At 35.1% G+C, this 24,659-nt stretch overlaps 1 protein-coding gene across 3 annotated transcripts in view; it reads right to left on the reverse strand.

The window, feature by feature from the left end:
- Nucleotides 1–13,334: 13,334 nt before the first annotated feature.
- The window catches only part of SH3GL1_1 (Endophilin-A2), a 29,411-nt gene continuing 18,086 nt past the window's right edge, over nucleotides 13,335–24,659 (reverse strand). The window contains exons 8-10 of one of the 3 annotated variants that reach the window (XM_051209771.1): nucleotides 16,595–16,710; nucleotides 16,022–16,128; nucleotides 13,335–14,884 (exon numbers count right to left, since the gene is read on the reverse strand). In XM_051209771.1, coding sequence (XP_051075229.1) covers nucleotides 14,795–14,884; nucleotides 16,022–16,128; nucleotides 16,595–16,710 — 313 coding nt within the window. In that variant the 3' untranslated portion in view covers nucleotides 13,335–14,794. Of the gene's footprint in view, nucleotides 14,885–16,021; nucleotides 16,129–16,594; nucleotides 24,475–24,659 lie in introns of all 3 variants that reach the window. The other 2 variants (XM_051209772.1, XM_051209770.1) reach the window with 2 other exon arrangements.

Raw genomic sequence — 24,659 nt, forward strand, 5'->3', positions numbered from 1 at the left:
TGCTCAAAGAAAAAATTCCATCAAAATCATCCACCTGAGCTACAAATCTCCAGCATCTTTAAATTGTTCTTTTATGGATCTAGATGTATCTTAGTTTCTTTAAATGTTCTATACTTAGTTCACCTTAAAGTACATGACAAAAGCAAATAATGATTAATAAAAGTACAATACTTATAAATGTAAACGATTAGAATAGTTTTTTTATAAAACATTACTCTATCTTATTATAAATAAATTAATAGTATAAGATGGTGCTTATTTTGAAGTAAACTTCAGATTAAAACATGAATATGGAATTGTTCATGAGTATCTGTTTCCAAATCGATTCCATTTTCATTTACTTACTTACGCCTGTTATTCCTAATGGAGTATAGGCTGGCGACCAGCATTCTCTAACCCACTCTGTCCTGGGCCTTCCTTTCCAGTTCTATCCAAGTTTCGTTCATTTTTCCCATGTCTGGCTCCATTTCTCTAGGTAATGTGTTTTTTTTGATCTGAAACTGAACCTATAGTTTTTAAGATTATATTAACTTCAAACTGATCTAAATGTACCATAATCTTCTTGAGACTTGAAGATCATAGGTTCGATCCCTGATAATTTCATGGATAAGCACTAATGAGAAATCTTATTCAGTTGAGAAATAAATTAATAATATATGTGTTTGAATGTTTAATAATTGTGAACTGTTATTTCATTTCAAATTAATTTAAGTTTATAGAAGAATATGACTAAGTGGTCATCATCATAACCAATGATTGGAGACTGGGTGACACGGCTCAGAATCGATCACAATGGAGTAGGTGTATACATTCTCTGTTTTCGAGATGATGGAGAAGATTTGTAGCTCAGGCGGATGATTTTGATAGAGTTTTGCTCTCTGAGCTGGATGGTTTGGCCGTGGATCATTCATCGTTCTTCTGAACGACATCATCAGCACAAAGAAAGCTCACTGTCTTCCCTTAAACTATGAGACTAAAATTGATTTATATCTCTCTTTCTAAGAATTACTTCTTTCTTCCTGTACTATATCCCTATATGCAATCTTTCTTTTATACATTACTACCATTGAAGTGACTACTTCTATGAATTTGGTGTTGTTGTTGTGCTAATAAGATGTGGCAACTTGGTGCGATACATATATGTGCCTGGTCTTAAGTTTTAGCTCACTAACTGACTGAGCCTAAAGCTCAGTTATAAGATGTTAGTTTGAACTCTGATTTTATATGCCTATTTGAATAATTTGGTGAAATTGTGTAATAACTAACAATAGTACCCAGAGCATTGCTAACTGTACGTAATTATAACCATTTCACTGACTAAAATGAAATTTGTTACCTACACATTACCTTATAAGCTGGAAAGTTAGTTATATACAAATAAATATATAGTCTATTAATCGTAGTTAAATTTAACAGATAACACGTTTTTCCCCCTTTATCTTAAGTCCGTATTGTGAAACAAATAAAACTACATATACATTAAGTTTAAACTAATATGCAACCATCTGTACAGAACAGATAGATCCATTAAAAAAAAAACAATAACGTCGGCATTCGCTTTTGTAAGTTATTTATTCTATCTATTTCCCTATATTTCTTTATCTCTCTCAAGCACATAAATGTACAAAGATCTGAGTTTGTACAGAAATTACTTAAAACACACAAAAAAAGAAACGATATGTTAACGAATAAAATACATTAAAAATGAAGGTCATGCGTAGTGAATGTCGAAAAGAAAAAATCAATTAAGTTTCATATCTACTACTGTTTTTTATATATTTTTTTTGGGGGGGGGTGAGAAAGCAAATCTTCAATATCAGAATGGGTTTTGTGGAGAGTTTTAGAAATTTCACAGGTTGAAATCATGAGTTGATTGAAGCTAGACCACAATGGAAAACCTGGAAGCACTGGACGGCCGTTTCGTTCTAGTATGGGACTCCTCAGCAGTGCGCATCCACGATCCCGCACCACTCGGGATTCGAACCCAGGACCTATCAGTCCCTCGCCAGGCGCTTAACCAACTAGACCACTGAGCTGGCCGGCATCCAACGGTGTTAATGTCTAACTTCAACCAATCCACAAAGTTGCGCCACCGTACACCATTGTCTTTAATGAGTTGATATCTCACAACAGACCTGGTTGGATGCCGGCTCAGTGGTCTAGTTGGTTAAGCGCCTGGCGTGAGACTGATAGGTCCTGTGAAAAATCTTCAATAGATAAACGTATGGCTAGAATAAATAAATAAAATTTATTAACTTGGATATAAATGATTCGAAATGATCTATAGAAACATTTAAATCTATGTCTCATAAGTAATAATGGTCGATGGAAAAATAAAGTTGAAACATTAAGAAAGCTCTGTCTTTCTTCTAAAATTTGGACTTATCTTGGATATAAGCCGAATGGAGGATATAAGAAAAGTTAAAATATTATACTTTAGACCATTTTATTCCACGCTTATATTCAGTTTTATTTAACTCAATTTCATTGGCAAGCTGATACCACTAGTTATTTGGAGATTGTGTATTAACATCTACCATACAACGCATAACACATTGAGTTATAGAATGTTTCAAAATAAATCTTCACAACTAAATTCAGAAAGAGAAATCGTTCTGTTATTTAAACAACTGACTAATTGCAAACTCGTTTAATTATACGTTAATCAACCGGGAGCCACTCCATATTTTAGACCAAAAAGTCTGGTAAATTATGCGGCGCTATCTATTGTTGAACAAGAATTAGAGCACCTGCAAAGAAGTGGAATCATAGAACCAGTAAATTCTTCTGACTGGGCAGCATCAATAGTGATTGTTAAGAAGCCTAATGAAAGTATCCGGCTATATGCAGATTATTTGACTGGATTAAATGGAAAAGTTGGAGCCTATCAGTACTCCTTGTCGTCACCAGAAGACTTATTTGTGAAACTGAATAGGGGAAAATATTTTACAAGACTGGATCTATGAGAAGCTGATCTACAGATTCCAGTAACCGAAGAGTGTAAGCATTACCTGGCAATAAACACACATAAAGGTTTGTTCTGATATAACAGACTCCCTTTTGGATTAAAGACCGGCCCTTCAAACTTCCAACAAGTTATGGACAATATGCTACAAGATATTCCTGGTACTGTGGCCTATCTCGATGATATACTAATCATGGGTACAGACTTTGCCGACTTAGAGAAGAAGGTGAATATGGTTTCAGATTACGTGCTAAGAAATGCACACAATGATCCAGATCTTCCAATTGTGGTCGCGACAGATGCGTCAAATTACGGAATCGGATTAGCGATTTCACACACCTACCCTGATGGATCTAAGAAGACAATCACCCATGCTGCACGATCACTGACTACGACAGAAAAGAACCACAGTCAGACAAAGAAATAAGTCCGCTCCATTATATTCACTGTAAAAAAGTTTCACAAGATGCTATTTGGCAGACACTTTACCTTATTAAAAGACCGTAAGTCGCTACTGATAGTTTTTGGATCCAAGGAGGGTATCCCTGTATATACAGCAAACCATCTACAGCGATGGGCAACTACACTGCTGAGCTATGATTTCAAGATAAAGTATCAACCGACAACGGATTTTGGATAGGTAGATGCCCTTTCAAGATTAACTGGTTCCCATACAAAACAAGAAGAGGAGGTGCTTGTACCTACCGTATATGTTGAGGCTAGGGTTCACACATTGATGGCAGACTGCTTCCGGACTGCCGGTAACATTTGAAGCCATTGAAGGAGCTAGCGTAAAGGGTAATGCGTTGGAGATTGTCTGCCGCTGTATGCTCAACAAGTGTACAACATCCAGGCTGCATGGAGAGCTCCTACAATATTTTCGTCGATGAGATTCCTCGACAGTTGTCTATTCGTGAATTATATTTGGCCACTGGATCGTTATCCCCAGAGATCTTTGACACCAAGTCCTTAAACAGTTTCATAGCGGGCACATAGGAATAAGTAAAATGAAGTCACTAGCTCGGAGCGACGTATATTGGCCGTCAATGGACCATGATATGGAACAAAAGTGTCGCAGTTGTTTGTTCTGTTTAGAGACCTCAAAGAACACCACTAAACCAGAGCTACAGTCGTGGCTAACGTTCAGCTTTTTAGAATTTAAAGGTTACTTACTTACATAGGCCGTCCACTAGAATTCTGCACCCAACTCTGTCCTAGACAATCCTTTCCACTTATTTCCGGTTGCTATTCATCCGTTTCATGTCTGTTTCCAATTCCTGATGCAGTGTGTTCTTTGGCCTACCTTTCCGTTTCCCTTCATGATTTCAAGTTAGGGTTTGCTTCGTGATGTAGTTTGGTGATTTCGGTAATGTATGTCCTATCTAGTTCCAACATCTTTTTCTAATTTCATATTCAGGTGGAAATTGGTTTGTTCTCCCTCAGTGAAGGTTGTTGCTGGTGGTATGGTTAGGTCCACTAACTTGACTGACCTAAATATATTAGAATAAACTGACAATGTTATACCGAATAATCACCATATTTTTAACGAACACAAATTCTTTTCAAAGTTAATATCAGTTATTAGTAATTTGTTCAACACTTTTGAAAAATAATTATTTTAATAAATAGTTTTGTAATGATTTTAATTTAAAACTTCACTGTGTTTGTATATAAACTGAGCTTATACCAGACAAAGAAAGGTTATACTAAAAAAACAGACAGAAAGAATAATTTAGACTAATAAAATGATCAGGTAGATGAGTGGCTATGATTATTCACTTGAATAAAAACATATAGACAAGTCTCAGCTTGCTACCATCATGTCATGTATGTCAATGATGATTTTAAAGAAAATATAATATCTCTATATTATAGAACTGGGAAGATATTGTAGACCTGTAGTTTTGAAGAATTTCATACTGGAACGAGGAAACTATCCAGTACTTTTTGGTGTTTATTGGCTGTGTAATCAAAATCAATCCATAGTTTTAAAGTAAAACATTATCCATAAAATGACTGTAATATTTTGTATTCTAAACATATTCTTAAACTGTTCTAAGCTCAAAATGCAAGGTGGATCCACTTTATTTTTCAGATATTCTTCTTCGTTCAATCTTATTAGTCAGGTGTGTACCTACTTACTTATGCCTGTTAACCCTCATGGAGGAGCATAGGCCTCCGACTACTATTCTTCGATCAACTCCATCCTCCGCTCTCCTTTCTAGTTGATGTTCTTTCTTTCTACGTCTGCTTTCGATTCCCGATGCAATGGGTTACTTGGTCACAATTGATTGATCACTGGGTGGTGATCAATGTCATGCTTGTCTAGTCCTAATTAGTGCAGATCGAATGCTATCGATCATGTTGCAATGTGGCCACCAGTCTAGGTGACTCGACACTGCGGGCACTATGTATTGATATTTAGACGGTAGTTGGAGGTAGTCAACAAGAAACCTTGGACCCGGGTTTCGTGCTACTTGGCACTCGTCAGCAAGGTGTACCTGTAATCTTGAGGGAACTGGTGCTCCCTGGCGGATTCGATCTCGTGTCACCCAGCTTCACAGTCAGAGACGTTACCACTGAGCTATCCGAGCCGTGACTAACCTCCTGTAGGACTGAGATGTAATCACAATTGATTGATCACTGGGTGGTGATCAATGTCATGCTTGTCTAGTCCTTATTAGTGCAGATCGAATGCTATCGATCATATACTTGGTCTTCCTCTTTTCCTTTTACCTTCAGGATTCCACGTTAATGATTGCCTCATGATGAAGTTTTATGACTTCCGCAATGTATGTTTTATTCACTTCCAGAGTCTTTTTCTAGCTTCCTGTTCACCTGGAAGCTAGCTTGTTCTTTATCACAGTGAACTATTGCTGATGGTATTCGGCCAATGGATATAGAGTATCTTGAGCAGATAATTGTTTTTAAATACCTGTACATTTTTCATAGTAGATATTTTTAAGCACAATTATTGACGTCAGAAAGCTTTTGTAATTTAGTACTATTTTCATGTTACTATAAAGTTTTCAGTAGTTAAATAATGTAACCTAAATTTTCGTCTGGTTAATCCGAATTACTTTGAATTACAGATCTCCAGCAACGATGGATTAAAAGTAGTTTAATTTTTATTTATAACGCAATGGTATTTTCAGCAATTTTTTGCATTCCATATCCTATCATGTTACCTGATATTTTAGGTGAATAAAACAATTAAATTACTTATGTTATCGATCGTCCCATATAGTAAAATATTTTGACACAACATATCACTATCTACCCTCTCAAGTTATTTATGAAGATGTTGGCATATAAGTTGGAATTTTAATTCGATAACATCCAGAGAAAAATCCGCACAGACATGTTTTCCCTTGTTTAAGGCTACAACTGGAAATCTTTCATGAACAATATTACATATATTTTCAGCCCGGAATCCCTATCTTAAGCTATCAAAAGAACTCAATATTTTTGAATCTAGACTTCGCGGTAAGTAGTAAGATTTAAAACTTTATCAAAACTATACATCAAAAAATAAAACATATGTGAAATTCAGCATTTAACTGCTTTTTCACACAAATTTACGCAACCTAAGAATATATATCAATGAATAATCAGTCAGTTAGTCAGTAACAACGTAGAACTTCGTACGTACGTACATCAGTTCGAGTTGCCACACCACATTAGCACAGAGATGCAGTTGTCGACTCAAATTCCGTATTGGTAGAGGTAGTAAGAGTATAAGCAGTAATTGGAAAGATTAGCATTTGAAGCTGTTATTCGCGGAGTATAATACAGTGAAATAAATTTGGAAAGAAAATAAGGGACATGAAGAAATCAAAATATTAGAATTTGAGAGAACACAAAGAGTGTATGCACCTGCGCCATTGCAAACGATTTTGAGCCATGTCATCCAAGGTCTCTAACCATCGGTTGCTATCATCTCGCGGTCCCCAACCAGGTAGTCTACACCTACCAACATGGCTCAGTCCACTTGTCAGTGACTTTATGGACTTGTGCCATGAATAATATCGATTTCAACGACTATAACTCATGTTATATTTATATGATTATGGGTTTCAGTCGTGCCTCGAATGGGATCAACAATCGGTTTCAAAATATAAACTGTTATTATCATTAAAGGCTTTCAAATGTATTTTAACCAGCTGAAAATACAATTATCAAGTAAGTTACAATGTACTGAAAAATCAATATAAAGTGCTAAGAAAAAAATGGAAATTTATATTTCGACTATCGGAAAAAGGGAATATAAATTTATTGTAACTGGCTTGACACAAAAGTTATGAATATTTAAATTTATAAAGTTCGAAAGAGGGAATAACATAATCATTATAATTTCGTCGTGTTTTCTGAGTCAGTGGCTTAATTGCGAAGTTCCCATTGTCGTCATTACCGAAATAATCTAAGCTTCCTTCATAACGAATAACAATGCAATCGGAACTTTTATTCTTAGCTTTTCTCTAATTTGGTTGGACATTTTATGAGATCAGTCTTATTCATAGTGTGGCGTTTTGAGACTGGCTTTATTCTGTGTAATCTTCTAATTACTACGTTATTGCTTTGATATATTCGACTGTAACAATATTTCAGGTCAATATGTTTGTATCACTTAAATGTAAATTTCTCTCAGTATAACAAGTGTGGACTGTTCCTCAATATGCTTTGTATTATTCTGTGTAAACTTCATATAAGTTTGACACTAAACCCTTGTATATTTTCATTTATATGACATTTATTAACTAATCATCAAGCATATGTAACATCAGTATATAAATCAACATATAAATATAGTTTGCAATTCATTTCTTGCACAGTACCTTGTATGATAAATTAATTCAGTCTAATGTGTACAGTAGCGAAGTACAAATCACTATAACAAAACCCACTGACCAGCACTTCTCATATTTAGTGAATTTATGACACAGTACACCTATCATTTAATGTGATAAATCAATCATTTTGCAGGTTACTGCTCTCTACCAGTACTTCAGAGTATTTGCCACCAACCTAATCATTAAATGAATAACAGATTACCAACAGTTTGGGTGAATAGTCTTTGAACTGTACTTCATTTATGACAGTTAGTAATAGTATACACATGGACAAAACATATATTAGCAATAGATTAGATTATAAAACTTCAGGATTGTCAACAATTATGTACAGACAAAAATATAATAAATCTTATATGGGATGGGAATCTCAAGGATCCAGAATCATTCAAAACAAAGAAAGAGGAAATCAGAATGAATGTTATCCAGTATTATGCACCCACTAATGATAGCAACGACGACGATAAAGATAAGTTCTATGGGAGGCTTTAATCAATCATGGCGAAGTGCCCAAGAAAAAAATCTCACAAAATTGGAATGGACAACAACGGATATGAAGATATCATGTGAAGACATGAACTAGGAGAGAGAAACGAAAATGGGGAGAGATTTGCAAACTTATGTGTATCCACCAAAATGGTTATAGGTGGCATAACAACCCCATACAAACACATACACAAAGCTAAAAGTGTCACCGGACAACACTACACAGTACCAGATCGATCATATTTGCATCACTAACAAATTCAGAAGGTCAATGAAAGACGTGAGAATCAAGAGAGGAGCTCACATAGCTTCAGATCATCGCCTGATTGTGGCCAAGATGAAGCTGGAGCTAAAGAAACACTGGACAACTGAAGAAACAGCATTACAAAGTTCAATACAGACCTCCTACCACATACTGACAAACCCAACGAATTCAATGTAGTTCTCAACAACAGGTTCCAAGCTTTACAAGATTTACTCAAAGAAGAAGAGGAAACTACCATGGAGGACAATTGGAAATAAATCAAAGAAGCGCTAACGTCAAAGTGTCAAAAAGTTTGCAGCGACTATCCTACAACCAATTTCGTTTGTGGTTAAGCACTTTTATTAACTTACTTAACAGACAATGTTATTTAAATAATAACAATTCGCATGTTATCTCGATGGCTGTTGTCAAGATTTCCAAATGTTCTGAAGTCAGAACAATAAAAATTCGCATATTTCTCTGCACCGTTAGAATCACTAGAGCACATGACAGATTCTAGCTAAAATGTTGATCGCCTAGATATCACTCGATGATTCATCCTCCTCCCCATGAATATATGTACTCAAATCATAACATTAGCTTTAGCTTTGCCTTGCTGCGCCGCATGCAATTTGACTATAAATTTGTCTATGTAATTGCTCGTATATACCTATTCGTCTTTCCGCTTCAAATACGCTCGATGTGCTAATAGGTTAGTGATCTGAGCTATCCGCTAATAAACTGTGGTTGCCGCTTCTCTTTGTCTTCTGATTTCAAACACTGTTGAGGTTTATATAATAACGGCTACGACGGTGATTGGTTGAAGAAGCAAAGCCACTACAGGTTCTGGGTCGCAACAAGCATCATCACAGGAAATGCATCTCCTGCGAAACCCTGTTTCGGATTCAAGAAAGGAAGAACGAGAAGATAGAAATTAACGACAGTCGAATAAGAACAGAGAAATTCAAGGCACGATCTGAATGCGTAGAAGCAAAGAAGCAAGTGAAGACGACCATTTGAGGTGACAAGCAAAAATATGTGGAACAGCTAGCAGTGATGACGGAAAAAGCTAAAGCAGAAGGAAATATGAGACAACTATGTGACACGACGAATAAACTGGTAGGCAAGTACAGAAAACCAAAGAGACCAGTCAAGGATAAAGAAGGAAACACAATCACCGAGATTCAAAAACAGAGTAACAGATAGGTGGAACAATTAGACGAACTCTTGAATAGATAAGCTCCATTGAATTCACCGAACATCAAAGCACCACACACAGACCTCCATATACATGTCACTCCACCAACAATCAAACACATCAACTGTGACCATCAGACAAATCAAAAGTGGGAGAGCAGGAATACCTGACATCATACCAGTCGAAGCACTGAAGTCACACACAGAAGCAACTGCAAACATTCTCCACGTAATATTCAGGAAGATTTGAGAGGAAGGACAAGTGCCACAGATAGACTGGAAAGAAGGACAACTCATCAACATACCAAGGAATGAAGATCTGAGCAAATGTGACAACTACAGAGGCATAACACTACTATCAGCACCAGGAAAATTTTTCAACAATGTTGCTCAACCGGAGGAAGGACTCAGTAGACGCTCAAATTCAAGTTCAACAGACCGCATTCCGTAAGAACCGATCGTGCACAGACCAAACTGTGAAATTACGGTTCAACGTTGAACAATCAATCAAATGGAACTCGTCACTATGCATCAAATTTATTGACTATGAGAAACCATTCGACATTATAAATATGAGGAGTTTATGAAAACTTCCTTGACACTATGAAGTGAGTAGCTGAAAAAATCGTTAATATCATATGGAATTCATACGACGGATTACACTTCAATTCCGTGTATAGAGGACAGCTGACAGACAAGTTCCAAGCGAGGACCAGAGTCAAACAAGGCTGATTTCTCTCACTCCCTCTCTCAACTTTCTCTTTTTTCTGGTGGTTGACTGGATTACGAAGACCTCAACATCTAATGGGAATCACGGAATACAATCGACAACTCGGAATCAACTGGATGATTTGGACTTCACAGATCTCCCAGCCCTTCTATCCCATACACACGAACAAATGCAGATCGAAACAAACAATGTAAAGGAAGCCTGTGAATTAGTAGGCCTCAATATACACAAGCGAAAAATCAACATCCTTAAATATAACACGGAGAAAACTAACCAAACAGATCTCATTTGGTGGAGAAACACTGCAACAGATGAAAACTTCCACCTACCTCACTGGCCATCATCATCGATGAACAAGGAGGATCTGATGTAGACGTCAAGCAGATGACTGGCAAAGCAACAACAACATTCATACAATTGAAGAACATATGGAACTCAAAACAAATTTCAACCAATATCAAAGTGACAATCTCCAATACGAACGTCAAGACAGTTCTACTGTATAGAGTTGAAACTTCGAGAACCATTATCGAAATGGTACAATTATTTATAAACAATTGCCTACGTAAGATACTGAATGTCTGTTGACCGGATTCCATCAGCAACACCCTACTATAGGAGAGGACAAACGAGCTTCCGGCTTAAAATGAAATTAATAAAAGATGTTGGGAGTGGATAGAACATACATTACGGAAATCACCAAACTGCATCACGATGAAAATCCTGGCCAAGAATTACGAAAGGAAATGGAGAAGAGGGATACTAAAGAACCCACTGCATCGGGAATTAGAAGCAAACATCAAAAAGATGAATAGCAACTAAAAAGGATCGTCCATGACAGATTTGGATGGAGACTACTTTTGGGTGGTTTACTCTCCTCCACGAGGATTAACAGTCGTAAGTTTTCTGACAATTAATAATTTATATTTATAAAAGTCATATGAAACACTCGATATTGTACCCAACCATATAATATGCAATAACACTATTCTATGATATCCTAATTCCATTCTTTCATTAGGAAGAATTCTAACTACATTGATTCATTTGAATAAGTTTCCTATTTCAATGTTCACCTGACTATTTGTTTTCTTTTTCTTCAATAATCAATTTGTATATAAAAAAATCAAACCTTTATCAATCAGTTTTAATTAAATCAATATTTTCAGAATGGGTTTTGTGGAGATTTTTAGAAATTTAACAAGTTGAAATCATGAGTTGATTGAAACTAGACCACCATGGAAAACCTGGAAGCACTGGACGGCCGTTTCGTCCTAGTACGAAACTTCTCAGCAGTGCGCATCCACGATCCCGCACCACGCGGGATTCGAACCCAGGACTTACTGGTTTCACGCACGAGCACTTAAGCACTAGACCACTGAGCTGGCCGGCATCCAGCGGTGTTAATGTCTAACTTCAATCAATCCACGAAGTTGCGCCACCGTACACTATTGTCTTTAGTGAGCTGATATCTCACAACAGACCTGGTTGAACTCCACCGGTAACGGCTTCTCACTAGAATTCCAAAAGTACCTCCTGAAGTCAGTCAATAGTGAGCAGTTGATTATTATCAGAATGGGTTATGTGGAGATTTTTAGAAATTTCACAAGTTGAAATCGTGGGTCAATTGAAGCTAGATCAGTAGGTCCTGAGTTCGAATTCCGTGGGGGTGCGGGATCGTGGATGCGCACTGCTGAGGAGTCCCATACTAGAACGAAACGTCCGTCCAGTGGTTCCAGGTTTTCCATGGTGGTCTAGCTTCAGTTGACTCATGATTTCAACTTGTGAAATCAATATTTAATAAAATCTAACTTATTAGTAATATAAAATACAGTCTTACTGATAATTATGAAATATGTCATAACAGAAATGTAAGTTTTATCCATAGTTTCTCAAAAAAGCTCACTCAAATAAATATCCAAAGAATTGAAAAATCTATAAATAACTTTAAAAAAATCAGTTGATATTTCAAGAATTTTAAATTTGGTTAATTCTAGTTTAGTTACCATGATCAAATGAATGACATTTTATTTAGATTTCTTTTTGTGTGTGTGTGGTAAAAATAAATTCAATTCCCTTTTTTTTCTTCACTTGTATCCATGTAAAATGATGAGTTTCTGTTCATTTTTCAATTGTTTTTATTAACTCATTCATTTATATTCTTTGTTTTATACACATACAGAATGAGATCATTTTGCATAATTTATCAAAGAACATAGAGATTTTATTGATTTCACTATCAGTAAAAACAGCCAATGAAAAGTTTATTGATGGTCTAATATGTGAGTAATAAAAATGTTGATGACTGAAGTTAATACAAGACAACAACCATGAATGTAATAAGATCTGAAGTAGTAATCTGAAAGGTTGGATAATGTCTTCGAAGATAATGGTTAAAGTGTTTTCCTTATTTTGATGATAAGTGTGTACAAAAAATGGTAGATAATCAAATTCTAAAAATCACTCATCATTCAATATTGTGATGATTTTCTGGTTCACTAGTGAGAATTGAATTCAATGATCAAGTCAGTCGCGACCCAGATAGCTTAATGGTAACGCCCTAGATGTGAAGTTAGTTGACATGAGTTCATATCCTATAAAGCACCACCTTTAACAAGCTTATAGGTATGCTTTGTTGATAAGTGTCAATTAACACGAAACCTATTTCCATCGGTTCTTGTTCCTTAAACCACTTAAAATAATCGAATTCTTTGAGTAAACTACATTTTGAAATAGGTGTAATGGTTATTTTAGTTGTATTAGCGAAATATATATGACGGTTAGGCGAGACTACAATTAATGGACGACCATTTGAACGAATCTTAAGTGACCTTTAGAAATTTCAAATAATCAGAAAAAAGTCGGTATAGAGTAAGAATATATTATACAAAACCAAAAAAAGGAGTGTAGACACTTTTTAAACATGATTTGAAAACTCTTCAAGGTTAGAAAAAGGCACTGCAGTTCTGAAATCGTAATGCATACGATACAGGAACTTATCCATGTGACTCCATAGTAGTCGACCTCTGGAGCCATGATAAGATCGCAAGCATTCTTTTAGCCTTAAACATTGAGGAAATTATAAAATTGCATCGTAAAGCAAGCGCTAACTTGAAATTATGAAAGGAAATAGAAAAGAGTAATACCAAAGAACGCACTGTGTCGGGAATAGGAAGCAAACACCAAAAAGATGAATAGCAACTGGAAACAAGTAGAAAGGATTATCCAGGACAGAGTTAGATATAGAATGTTGGTGGGCAGCCTACCTACGCTGCTTCACGAGGAATAACAGGAGTAAGTAAATAAGCTATTAAATGGTATTATGTTGTCACAATTTTTGTATTACATAACATTAATACACAATTTTTATTATCTATCTAAAAGTAACAACTAATTGTGTCACATGATATATCTTCGTCTTCGGACATATACATATACATATATATATATATATATATATATATATATATATATATATATATATATATATATATATATGTACATACTACATAATGATGTCATAGTGGCTAAATTTGTTAGAAGAATCAAAGCCATTGAAGAAATCAATAATATTGTTCCCCTTATCATTAAGACATTCAACATCTATAAACTGAATAACAAAACATATTGGTAGTGGTTTATGTAACCAGTCATAATAAATAATAATAATAATAATAATAAATCAGTAACACCAGCTGACTTCAATAAAAGAAAATATTAAATACACATAGTAAAGGCATCATTCGTAGAAACTAAACAATTCGCTAAAAAAGTAAATGAGCAATGAGCAAAATGAAGATTTTGGCATTACATAAACGATTCTAAAAAGAGAGAATATAATCAATAACAAAATAAAGGTTTTGACAAAGAAAGAATGAAATGTTTATCTTTATTAAAATGTTCCAAAACAACAACAACAAAAAGAACAATTTTACATAATAACTAACGAGATAAAGAATAGATAAACGGTTATTTATAAAATACAATAGCACTTAATGATGATAATGTTTCAGGCACAATTAAATTAGATGGAAGACATAAGAATAGAGCAAGGAGTTGAATAATTACTCTATTGGTAGAAACTTTGAAATTATTGTCGTAATTCTAATGGAAACTAGATAAATACATCATCTAGTGTATTTGTATGTGTATTTTTAAGTGTATACTCATTAACGAACCATAAGTAGAGAGAAAATCTATAAAAAAAACAGAGCATGCTAACAGTAATAGCATGGAGGAAGGTGAGATGAGGCATAAACTGGAAATAAGACTTCATCACGAAGGAATTAAAAGATCAACTGCATTAGAAAAAAAAACGAATTTCATGGTAAAGGACAAGTTACACGGACGAAATTTGTTGGGAAATGACCTTCTTGTCCATTTAGCTCACCCAAATACCAGTTGTCATCAATCTAGGTTTTTTTTGTAAAAAGAAGAAATGAACAAACATAATGAAGAACAGTTGAAGACAAAGTTACGGTAGAGTATAAGGTGATACCAAGACTTAGGTCTAGCAGTTAATTAATTATTGAAATGAAGTGAAATGTACTATTACCGGTCGATCTGTATGTTATTTCTAAACATTGTTTCCGATGTTTACTTTATGCTTTGTACTATACTATGTATTCCGTAATATGACGCAATTTATGATTATTCTTACATCTAGAATATTTTATTAAAAGCAGCTTTTATTCCTTTCACTGCAATACATTGAATCGATCTCTCCGACTTTTGATTATTTTGTATATGATAACCATTTGAATTTTATTTGTTTCATTGACATAATCAGATAGTGTTTGTCAACTGTCTGTACACAAATATACAGTGCTGTGGTTTTAGACAGATTTCGTAGTTTGACCTTGAGGTTTAAATGAGTAACTTACTTGTCGGATTAAATTACTGACAGGGAATCTATAGTCAGCTTATCTAATTTAGCTGGAAAAAATCAACTGAGCTTCCAACCTCTATAGAAAACTTCCAAAGAAAATAGGAGAGGGAACTTTTTCACATCAGAGTTCACACAGAAACCGATTGGTGAAATTCACCAATCAGCAAGATATCTGTTTAAATACTGACATCAACAAATATTATGCTCTACACATTAATATCAAATCAATTTCGCCAACATCAGACTGGTATACGAACACAGGATGTTAATCAAATAGAGTACAGATTCAAGAAACCACACGAATTGGACTAGAGATCTTAATTAACGTATAAGAAAGAGTTGTACGTTTGAAAACTATTACACAAATAAATACATTTAACTCAGTAACAAAACACAAGTTCTTAGATTATCATCTTAATGAATAAACATTCATATAGTGAAAATGAACAGTTGTATACCTGAAACCAGTGATTCGAAGTCAAATGCTTGGACCATCAAATCTAATCCTCAGAGTAACGAGAATACCACCACGAGAAAATCATTACTTACACGTGTTAAGCGCACAAATAAATATTAAGGTATAACAGAATGACATTTTATTAAAAAAAGAAACTAGTTAATTACATAAATGAAATAAGAAGATAACATTTAAAAGTTATACCTGTTCAATTAAGTTGATCGATTCGCCCTTACAAAAAGATAATTCAAAAGGACTTTCAGCAGTGAAATTATACAAAGCAACACATTGAGGTGTTCTTTTTGAATGATCTATATTAAGTTACATGGGAAGGGGAGGAAAGAAAGAGATAAACGATGAAAAAAATTAAGATAACCTAGTTAGCTGAAAATGAACTAATCACGTATTATACATTCTAAGGAAAACAATGAGTTCTTCAAAAGAGAGCGACATTTTTAGAGTTGTTTGCATTTTATTTAGAAAGTAACCTAGTTTACCAGTGGTATATTCAATGACATGATAGCTAACTCCTAAAACTCAACGTAAACGAGGTCAGTTGAAGGTTGAGTAGTTTAGTGTTAATGTTACAGACTGTAAAACTAAGTGATACGGGTTCGAACCTCACAACGAGGATCAGTTTTCTTAAGATTATAGGTATGCCATACTAACAAGTGCCAACTAGCTCAAAACCTATGTCCAGCGTTTTCTATTATCTACCTTCAACCACATGATATAGAATATTACGTAAACAAGTGTGGTAATCAAACAAAAACATACCATCGTATTTTGGCTTTATTTGGAAATTTGTAGACTCGTGACATAATGACGGTATATCTGGTAAAGCATCATTTGAACTAACAGGATATGGAGTTTGTCGTCTTGCATGATCACACCTAAAAAAGACGAAACAATGAAACACATCTGTAGTACACTAATGATATATTTAAGAATTGGTAAATAAATAAGAGCTGGACACCGGAAAATCACCAGTACTGTAATATAGTAAATTATCGATTTGGAAAAATTCTATTCCAAGGTAAAACATTTTCCTTTTAATCTATTTATAATTATATTTCTTCTTCAAAAAAATACTACTGAAGAACAAGATGAGTAGCTGAAGATACTAATATGCTCTAAATATCAACATCATTCTGTCAGCAAATTAGACATATTCACTCAGTAGTTTACTCATAGTCATTACACTATAAATATTAATTTTATGCTAATCTAATTCCAAACAATTTACAGATTGTAAGCAATTGTAATAATTAAATAAATTAGTTCTATAATTAATAGTGTCGAAAATAAGTACAATCAACTGTTTATAAAACACTATATGTGATAGCATCGAAAAGCCACTCAAATGCTCTGGTACAACCAAGGGTGAGTAATCCACTCTCCTTCTCGAAATGCCCTCATATAACCAAGCATAAGTCCAACTTACTGCCTTCACAGGACGGGGGTGTTTACGAGATCGAGAGGACGAAAAGCGGATATCCGGTGCTTAAACCAGGTTGGTAGGTACGAAAATTCCACCCGGAGTTGGAAAAAGCTCATTCCAAATCATGGTGCACATGGGCTCCACAATCCAAGGGGAGCCAATGGCGTATGAACATATTCTTGGTCTTGATAATGTAATAAGAAGACGAAGATTATCAGAACTATGTGATATATTAGCGCAATACATTTCGAACAATTTGATCACACATATACATGTTAAGAACATTTATATATAAAAATAAAAGGTCAGCTAGACTGGGAATGGGGGCAAGAGGAGACAAGGATAATAATAATTGCTTTAAATATTCTTGGTCACAGACTACCATGGGACTGCATCTGTCAACGTTACTCCATTGCCTTATGGATTGGATCTCTAAGTCAAAGGCTCAGGGAGTAGCTCCACAGAAAAAACCACCTATGCCAGTTTACACACACAAACAGTATCTCAACCCACAAATAAATTTAATGATAACTACTTTGTGTGACGCATGCACATTTTGGTGCCCATTTGTACCAATGTTTATGTGGTTAAACAAATGTTTAAAGAAAACAAATATAGAAACCATATCTAGGTGACCAAATATTGGATTAAAATTAAATTTGCATAGTTAGTAGGTCCTTAGTGCTGTTAGAGGTATGAGTGAAAATCTTTTCGATCTTTTATCTTATAATACACAATAATTTTGGGTCGGCCATAAAAAAAATTATTGCTTTAAAAATCAGTGCTTGGAGAAAAAAATAGCTAAAAAGTAACAATGAATACACACATTATGTGGTTGTTATGTTGAACGAAACAGCCAAAGAAAATTTACATTTATGAAATATGTAAAATATCAAATGATCTAAATCGGTGCATCTCCATCGAATAGGATCAATTTATCTACATAATTCACATATAGATAGAAGAATGTGAAGACAAAATATCATCACCTGAACCGTCATCAAGAAAATGTTACCATTAAAAGTAAACTTGTGAAAAAACTGAGTGGAGAAAAAGCACTTCAGAATTTTTAAACACCACTTGACGAAATCACTTTGAATTACATAATTTGTTAAATATTTGGTATGTTTAACATGTTCTTGAAGAGTCCCTCAGTCTAGAGCGAAACGAATATGTGAAAACAAGAGTAAGGATGTTAAAATGAAAACAGAATTAATTGTTGAAGTTAATGAAAGGTGATTTTAAACATATGAAAGAAAACATAAGTTTGAAAACAGAGTCTATTCAAACCCCACCAGTAGTTCTCGAACAGAGAGCCTGTACAAAGTTATTGCCAGTCATGTCCAACGTAAAACAGGGCATATATGTGTATCGCTTCAAGTTGTCAAACCACATTAGTACAGCGAGATAAAGTTATCAAGACAAATCACAAAGAGGCAAAATTAGCAACAATATCAGCAGTATTAGAAAAGATTAGGTGCAGTACAAGTAAAAAAAGGTATAAGATTTCAGGACTCAAGGTTTAAAAGGAGATGAAAAGTGAATGAACCTGTGGCAATGAGAACGATTCTGAGCCGTATTACCCAAAGTCTCTAGTTACTGGTTATAATAATCAAGGGGATTCAAATCAGGTGATCTAAACCTATTACCATGGTTCAGTTCAATTCACAATGGCTTTACGAAAGGTTACTGTGCTTCTTTCGTATGCACTATCATCAGAATCGAATGCAGCCTTAAGGTCGAGAAATACATTTATGGTTGAGAGGGAGTAGGTATGTCTATGTTTCATAAACCGACGAAAGGTGAATATTTGGTCTACATATTCGAATCGAGGTGTGAAATCAGCCTAGTTTTCCCGAGTTCGCTCTTCACGAGCCCTAGTTAAGTGTTGGATGATTATTGAAGCTAATATTTTAAACACTATATAAGTCAAACTGATTCAGTTTGATTACTAAAAGAGGGTTTTTATCCCTTCTTAAAGCTTGGTACGATCAGAGATCGAGAGTAGTTAGGTGTGATTCCGTTCAGTTCCTAGATCCTGGCTAATACCTCAGTCAATCAGACAGCTAAAACTAGAGATCACCATGCTTAAAGCTCTCGTAATTTAACCATTCAGGACTTGTCTGCCAGTCTGCGTAGTTTTAGATCATTTATGGATTTTTCAACTTTATTGACCGATTCATCACTTCATTACATGCCAATTTCCTCCTAATTAGCCTATTATAACGACTAAAAACCAGTCAAGATAAAATAAAATATGCGAAAAGCAGTAATGAATAGTAAAATTACTAACAAGAATTGTTACATATTTTGTACACGTGACAATACAGGATAAGGTTACAGCGACAATTATTGACATAAGCTGGTAAATTAGCTTTACACGGTGATATAAAAAATAAGCCAGTAAAGCAATGTATGTAAGTAATCTACTAGTCAATTAAGGAGGAAGTTTTCTTATAATTAATGTAACTAAATGTAAAAGGATACAAAAATATGTAACGACTAGAATAATACATAAGAAAAGCAAACACTAAATAATAAAATGAAAATTAACTAATGAAAAAATATATATATATACCGAGTTCCAGAGTGAACATCAACAGGTACACCCAGCTGACGAGCCTCGAATAGAACGGAACTCACGTCCTTAATTATACGCCTAGTCATCATCCATCTCTTCTACATATGTAGAAGAGATTAAATAGTGAAAAAATTATATACATTCAAGTATTAAATCAAGTACAGTTAATGACTTCACATAAAGAATACAGAATGCAAGTAAGCGAACAAACAATCATTCACATATACAGACGAACGTTTCCAGTAAAATGTGTTATTCACTAATCTAACTAATAATTTAGTATAACGAATTAGATATTGGAAATAGAATTTATGAAGTGTGTAAATAATATGATCAAGTGTAAAATGATAGACTTTCCTATTTTATAAGTGAAAGAAATTTTCTCACAATGAATCATAAACAAAGAATTTAAAATGATCAAATTAATGATTTTCAATGGTATAAGAGGGAGAGTATGTGTGCATTAATTTTTATACTGTTGCATAAATCAGAATAAACAATTTTGTGATGAGTGGAACATTTATAGTTTTACTAAGCGTTTAAAAACAACAAAACAAAAACCATAGCCAATTATTGGTCAGTAGATTTTATTGAAATATCGTCTGATTGTCCTGATGATGTATTAAAGTATAGCAACTTGAACTAATATGTGTTATTGCCAAATACTATATTATTTATGTCTAATTGTTTACTATTGGTCCGAGAGTAAATAAATTTCGAAAAACAACAATAAGAGGACAGATAGTAAAAAACAAATAACATGAAAAAAAAAATAAATGAACAGATCGAGGATACTAAGCTGTTCAATACCAATCACAATGGTGCTAGTACGATAAAATCCTGACAAATCCGCTTTTTGGCCAAGATTAGATCTTAATATGAGGAGTGGTTCATTATTAAACAATCAGCACGAGTTGATAAATCGAAATTATATATATATATTCTGATTTGGGAAGAGTGTTGTGACATACAATGTTTAATGAAGTTCAATAGGGTGATTAGAATGAGACAAAGTAGGTATACCCACCACGTCATAGACAACCGTTCGGTAACCTGGATAGGACACAGAAGATATCAGTCAGCCAGTCAGCTATAACGTAGGATCAGGTACATATATACATCTGACCACGTTACCACACCTCATTAGCACAACATCAACACCAAATTCATACAAGTACTTACTTCAATGATAGTAATATATAAAAGAAAGATTGTGTATAAGGATATAATACAGGAACAAAGAACCGGTTCGTAGAAAAAAAGGTATAAAGTAATTTTAGTCTCATGGTTTAAGGAAAGACAGAGAGTATATACACCGACGCCATCATGGTCGATTATGAGCCATGTCACCCACAGTCTCCAACCATTGGTTACGATAGTCACTCAGATCACTAGCAAGTAGTCCGCATCTTCTAACATGGCTCAGACCAAAAGTAAGTTACTTCAATGACTGATGCCACCTTTTGGTTTGGTCACCCCTAACTTTCTTCCAGCCATCTCCAATACTAGTCAGTATTGTGCGTCATGGTAAACGGTGTTCAGGCATACGTGACACGTGGCCAGACCATCTCACTCGATGAAGATTTACAATCTCATCAACTGATTTACCATCATTCCCTAATAGTTTGTGTCTAACCTCATTATTACTTACCCGGTGATCCCATCAGATACGAGCAATGTTTCCAAGGCATCTGTAATCAAATACTAGTAACTTACGAGTATCTTCTACTCTTTATGGTCACGTTTCGCAGTTGTAAAGTAGAACAGAACAAACTGCTGCACAGTACATTCGCCCCTTAATTGATAGACGGAAATTATAATTGGGAAGAGAAGGCTTAGCGTGATAAGATAAAATGTTGAAATTGAGATGGACTGTAATCAGAAGGATTTCAGAAACAGAAATAAATCAGTTTCGGGTAAAACGTCTATGGAGAACATAGAAAGAGAAAATGGTGGCGACGGAAGAAAAGCATGAAGAAAATTATGAGGTGTTAAGACCATGGCAAAAGAAGAGGTTGTACCAAATTCTCTTAAATATATAAGTCTGGTTTTACCAGTTGTATAGTAATTGCTTCTGCAGTGTTAAGATACAATATAACTGCTTTCGGCAGTTTTCTACTTCAGTTGTAGATGAATTTGAACCCAGAGCCCGCGTTGATTGAAAGATCTTTGTTCACAAGGTGGTTAATTACTGAGCTGTCTCCACCTCATTTTTAGCCAAGCCGAGTAATTTTCCTGAATTCTTTTGGATAAAATACGTATCAAACTGATAAGTCATGTGAATTGAACGCTATATTCGTTTCCTAAGCTATTCTGGAAACCCACAAGCTAGAACTACACAGCGACCTGAACACCAGAGAGAAGACGCAAGGTATGAGAGAAATACTTTACTACAAGGTTCATTTTTGTACATAAAACATGGGTATTTATAGATGTTAGCGTTTGTTAAATCAACATCATTCCACAGCACAGTTAAATGCTATCTCTCGACAAAACGGCCGAACAATCGCCTTGATGGAGAACTTTTACAATATTTTTATCGGCGGGACTCACTAATGGTTGTCGACTCGTGTATTATGTTCGGTGATCGAATTGTTATTCCGAAGTTGTTACGTCACAGGGTTCTCAAGCAGTTTCACAGTGGCTATCCTGGAATCAATAAAATGAAATCGTTGGCTCGTAGTTATGCTTATTGGCCGTCAAGCCGCTAAAAATCCTTTGAAATGCGAACCTCAGTATTGGCCTACGCCTGCAGGACCCTGGGTAAGACCTCATGCAGATTTCGCTGGTCCAATACAAGGAAAAATGTTTCTAATTATCGTAGATGCATTTACTAAATGGCCGGAAGTATATACCATGCCGAACTGTACAACATCAGAAACAATCCAAAAGTTGTCTACCCTGTTTAGCTGTTTCGGAGTACCAGAGACCTTAGTAACGGATAACGGCTCGCATTTCGCCGCAGAATCGTTTAAGCATTTCTGTAGAGCAAACGGAATAACTCATCTTCGTCCTCCACCCTATCATCCGCAATCAAACGGACAAGCAGAACGCTTTGTGGACACCTTTAAACGAGCATTACTGAAAGGGGGAGGCGAAGGGACGACTGGGCAGGTAATCACAAAACTTTTAACATCCTACAGATCCACCCCGAACCCGAATGTTCCAGACGGCAAGTCTCCTGCGGAAGCCATGTTCGGAAGGCGTATTCGAACCGTCTTCAGCGCCATGTTGCCATCCAAATTAGTGGATGGGCGCAGTCACAATCCATGTATCCGGAACTTTAATGTTGGCGACAAAGTTTTCATTAAATCCTACATCGAGAAGAACCGATGGGAGCCGGGAGAAGTTGTACAAAAATTGGGAAGAGTTCTGTACAGAGTCCGAGGAACTTTCGGAACGTGTATACGACACACAAATCAAATCCATAAGGACAAAAGAACGATGCAGACTCGAAAAAACCGGCCGAATTTTCCGTTAGAGTTAATCTTAGATATACCAATGCCACACAAGCCCAAGAACACTGAAAAGAAGCCTCAGACAAGGAAGACGTCAAGAATAATGGGACGCCGCCGCAACCCAGTTGTCAAACTACAAGTAGATCCTAGAAAGAAATCTTATTCGGGGGAGGTGTTGAGTCGACTTTCGGAGAACTTCAACGGAGCCTCCAGAGGCCCAAAAGGAGCCGAAGAGTCCTTGCCAATCAGAGCACGATGGAGCATTCTAGAATTCCGACGTGGCGTGCTATTATTGGTCAGTAGCATAATATGTCGTTAACGGATTGGCCGAAATACGATGTTGATTTAACAAACGCTAACATCTATAAATACCCATGTTTTATGTACAAAAATGAACCTTGTAGTAAAGTATTTCTCTCATACCTTGCGTCTTCTCTCTGGTGTTCAGGTCGCTGTGTAGTTCTAGCTTGTGGGTTTCCAGAATAGCTTAGGAAACGAATATAGCGTTCAATTCGCAAGACTTATCATAAACGACCTATATACCTGGCTCCACATGAACAAGTAAGTTTATAAATGGACAAAGAGTTGGTCATATGAGATAATATATCCTTAAGATCATTGATCGGCTGAAGAACAGTATTCGCGAAGTTGCTGTGGAGAACGTTCTGTTTAGAGAATCATAAATTCTCCTCTTTAGGACGTCTGTAACTCCATCGCCCTTAAAATCGATGTTTATGTAAAGTGTTTTCTTTTCAAGTGAGTTTATTTATGCTCTAGGCGGTCTAAGTTTTATATTCTTGCCAATAAATTTTAATTAGAACGAATACAGTAGGATAATAAAATAAATTTGAATAACTCCCATATTGTTCTAATTCACAATATGAGATTGTTTGAAATTTTACAGTCGTGTGGGGATCCGATTACATTTAAGGTATTCAATGAGTTTCTAAAGTTTAATCCCCGTTCCACTGAGCCAAAAACTTTATTTAAAAAATACAATTAAAATGTATGTTCTCAGTTGATCATTTTTTCCCATATCAAAAATAAATCCGAGTTTATCAACCATAGTAACAATAGAAATTGATTTTAATGAACAAATTGGTTCATTTTTTTCCATATTTTTAAACAAAAATCATCCTGACAGAAATGCAGTACACAGACTTACGCATCCAGCAATCTGAAAAACAAAGAAAGTATGATAAGCAGGATGTATACAATACTAATGAGCACAAATAATCAATATATATATATATATATATATATATATATATATATATATATATGCAGTGACGCATTGGAGATAGTTGAAAAATTCATGCATCTGAATAGTTGTGTAAGTACTGGTGTTGAGTGTGGTGAAAA

This window comes from Schistosoma haematobium, chromosome 1 (genome assembly GCF_000699445.3).
Source record: "Schistosoma haematobium chromosome 1, whole genome shotgun sequence".
In the NCBI taxonomy this organism is placed as follows: domain Eukaryota; kingdom Metazoa; phylum Platyhelminthes; class Trematoda; order Strigeidida; family Schistosomatidae; genus Schistosoma; species Schistosoma haematobium.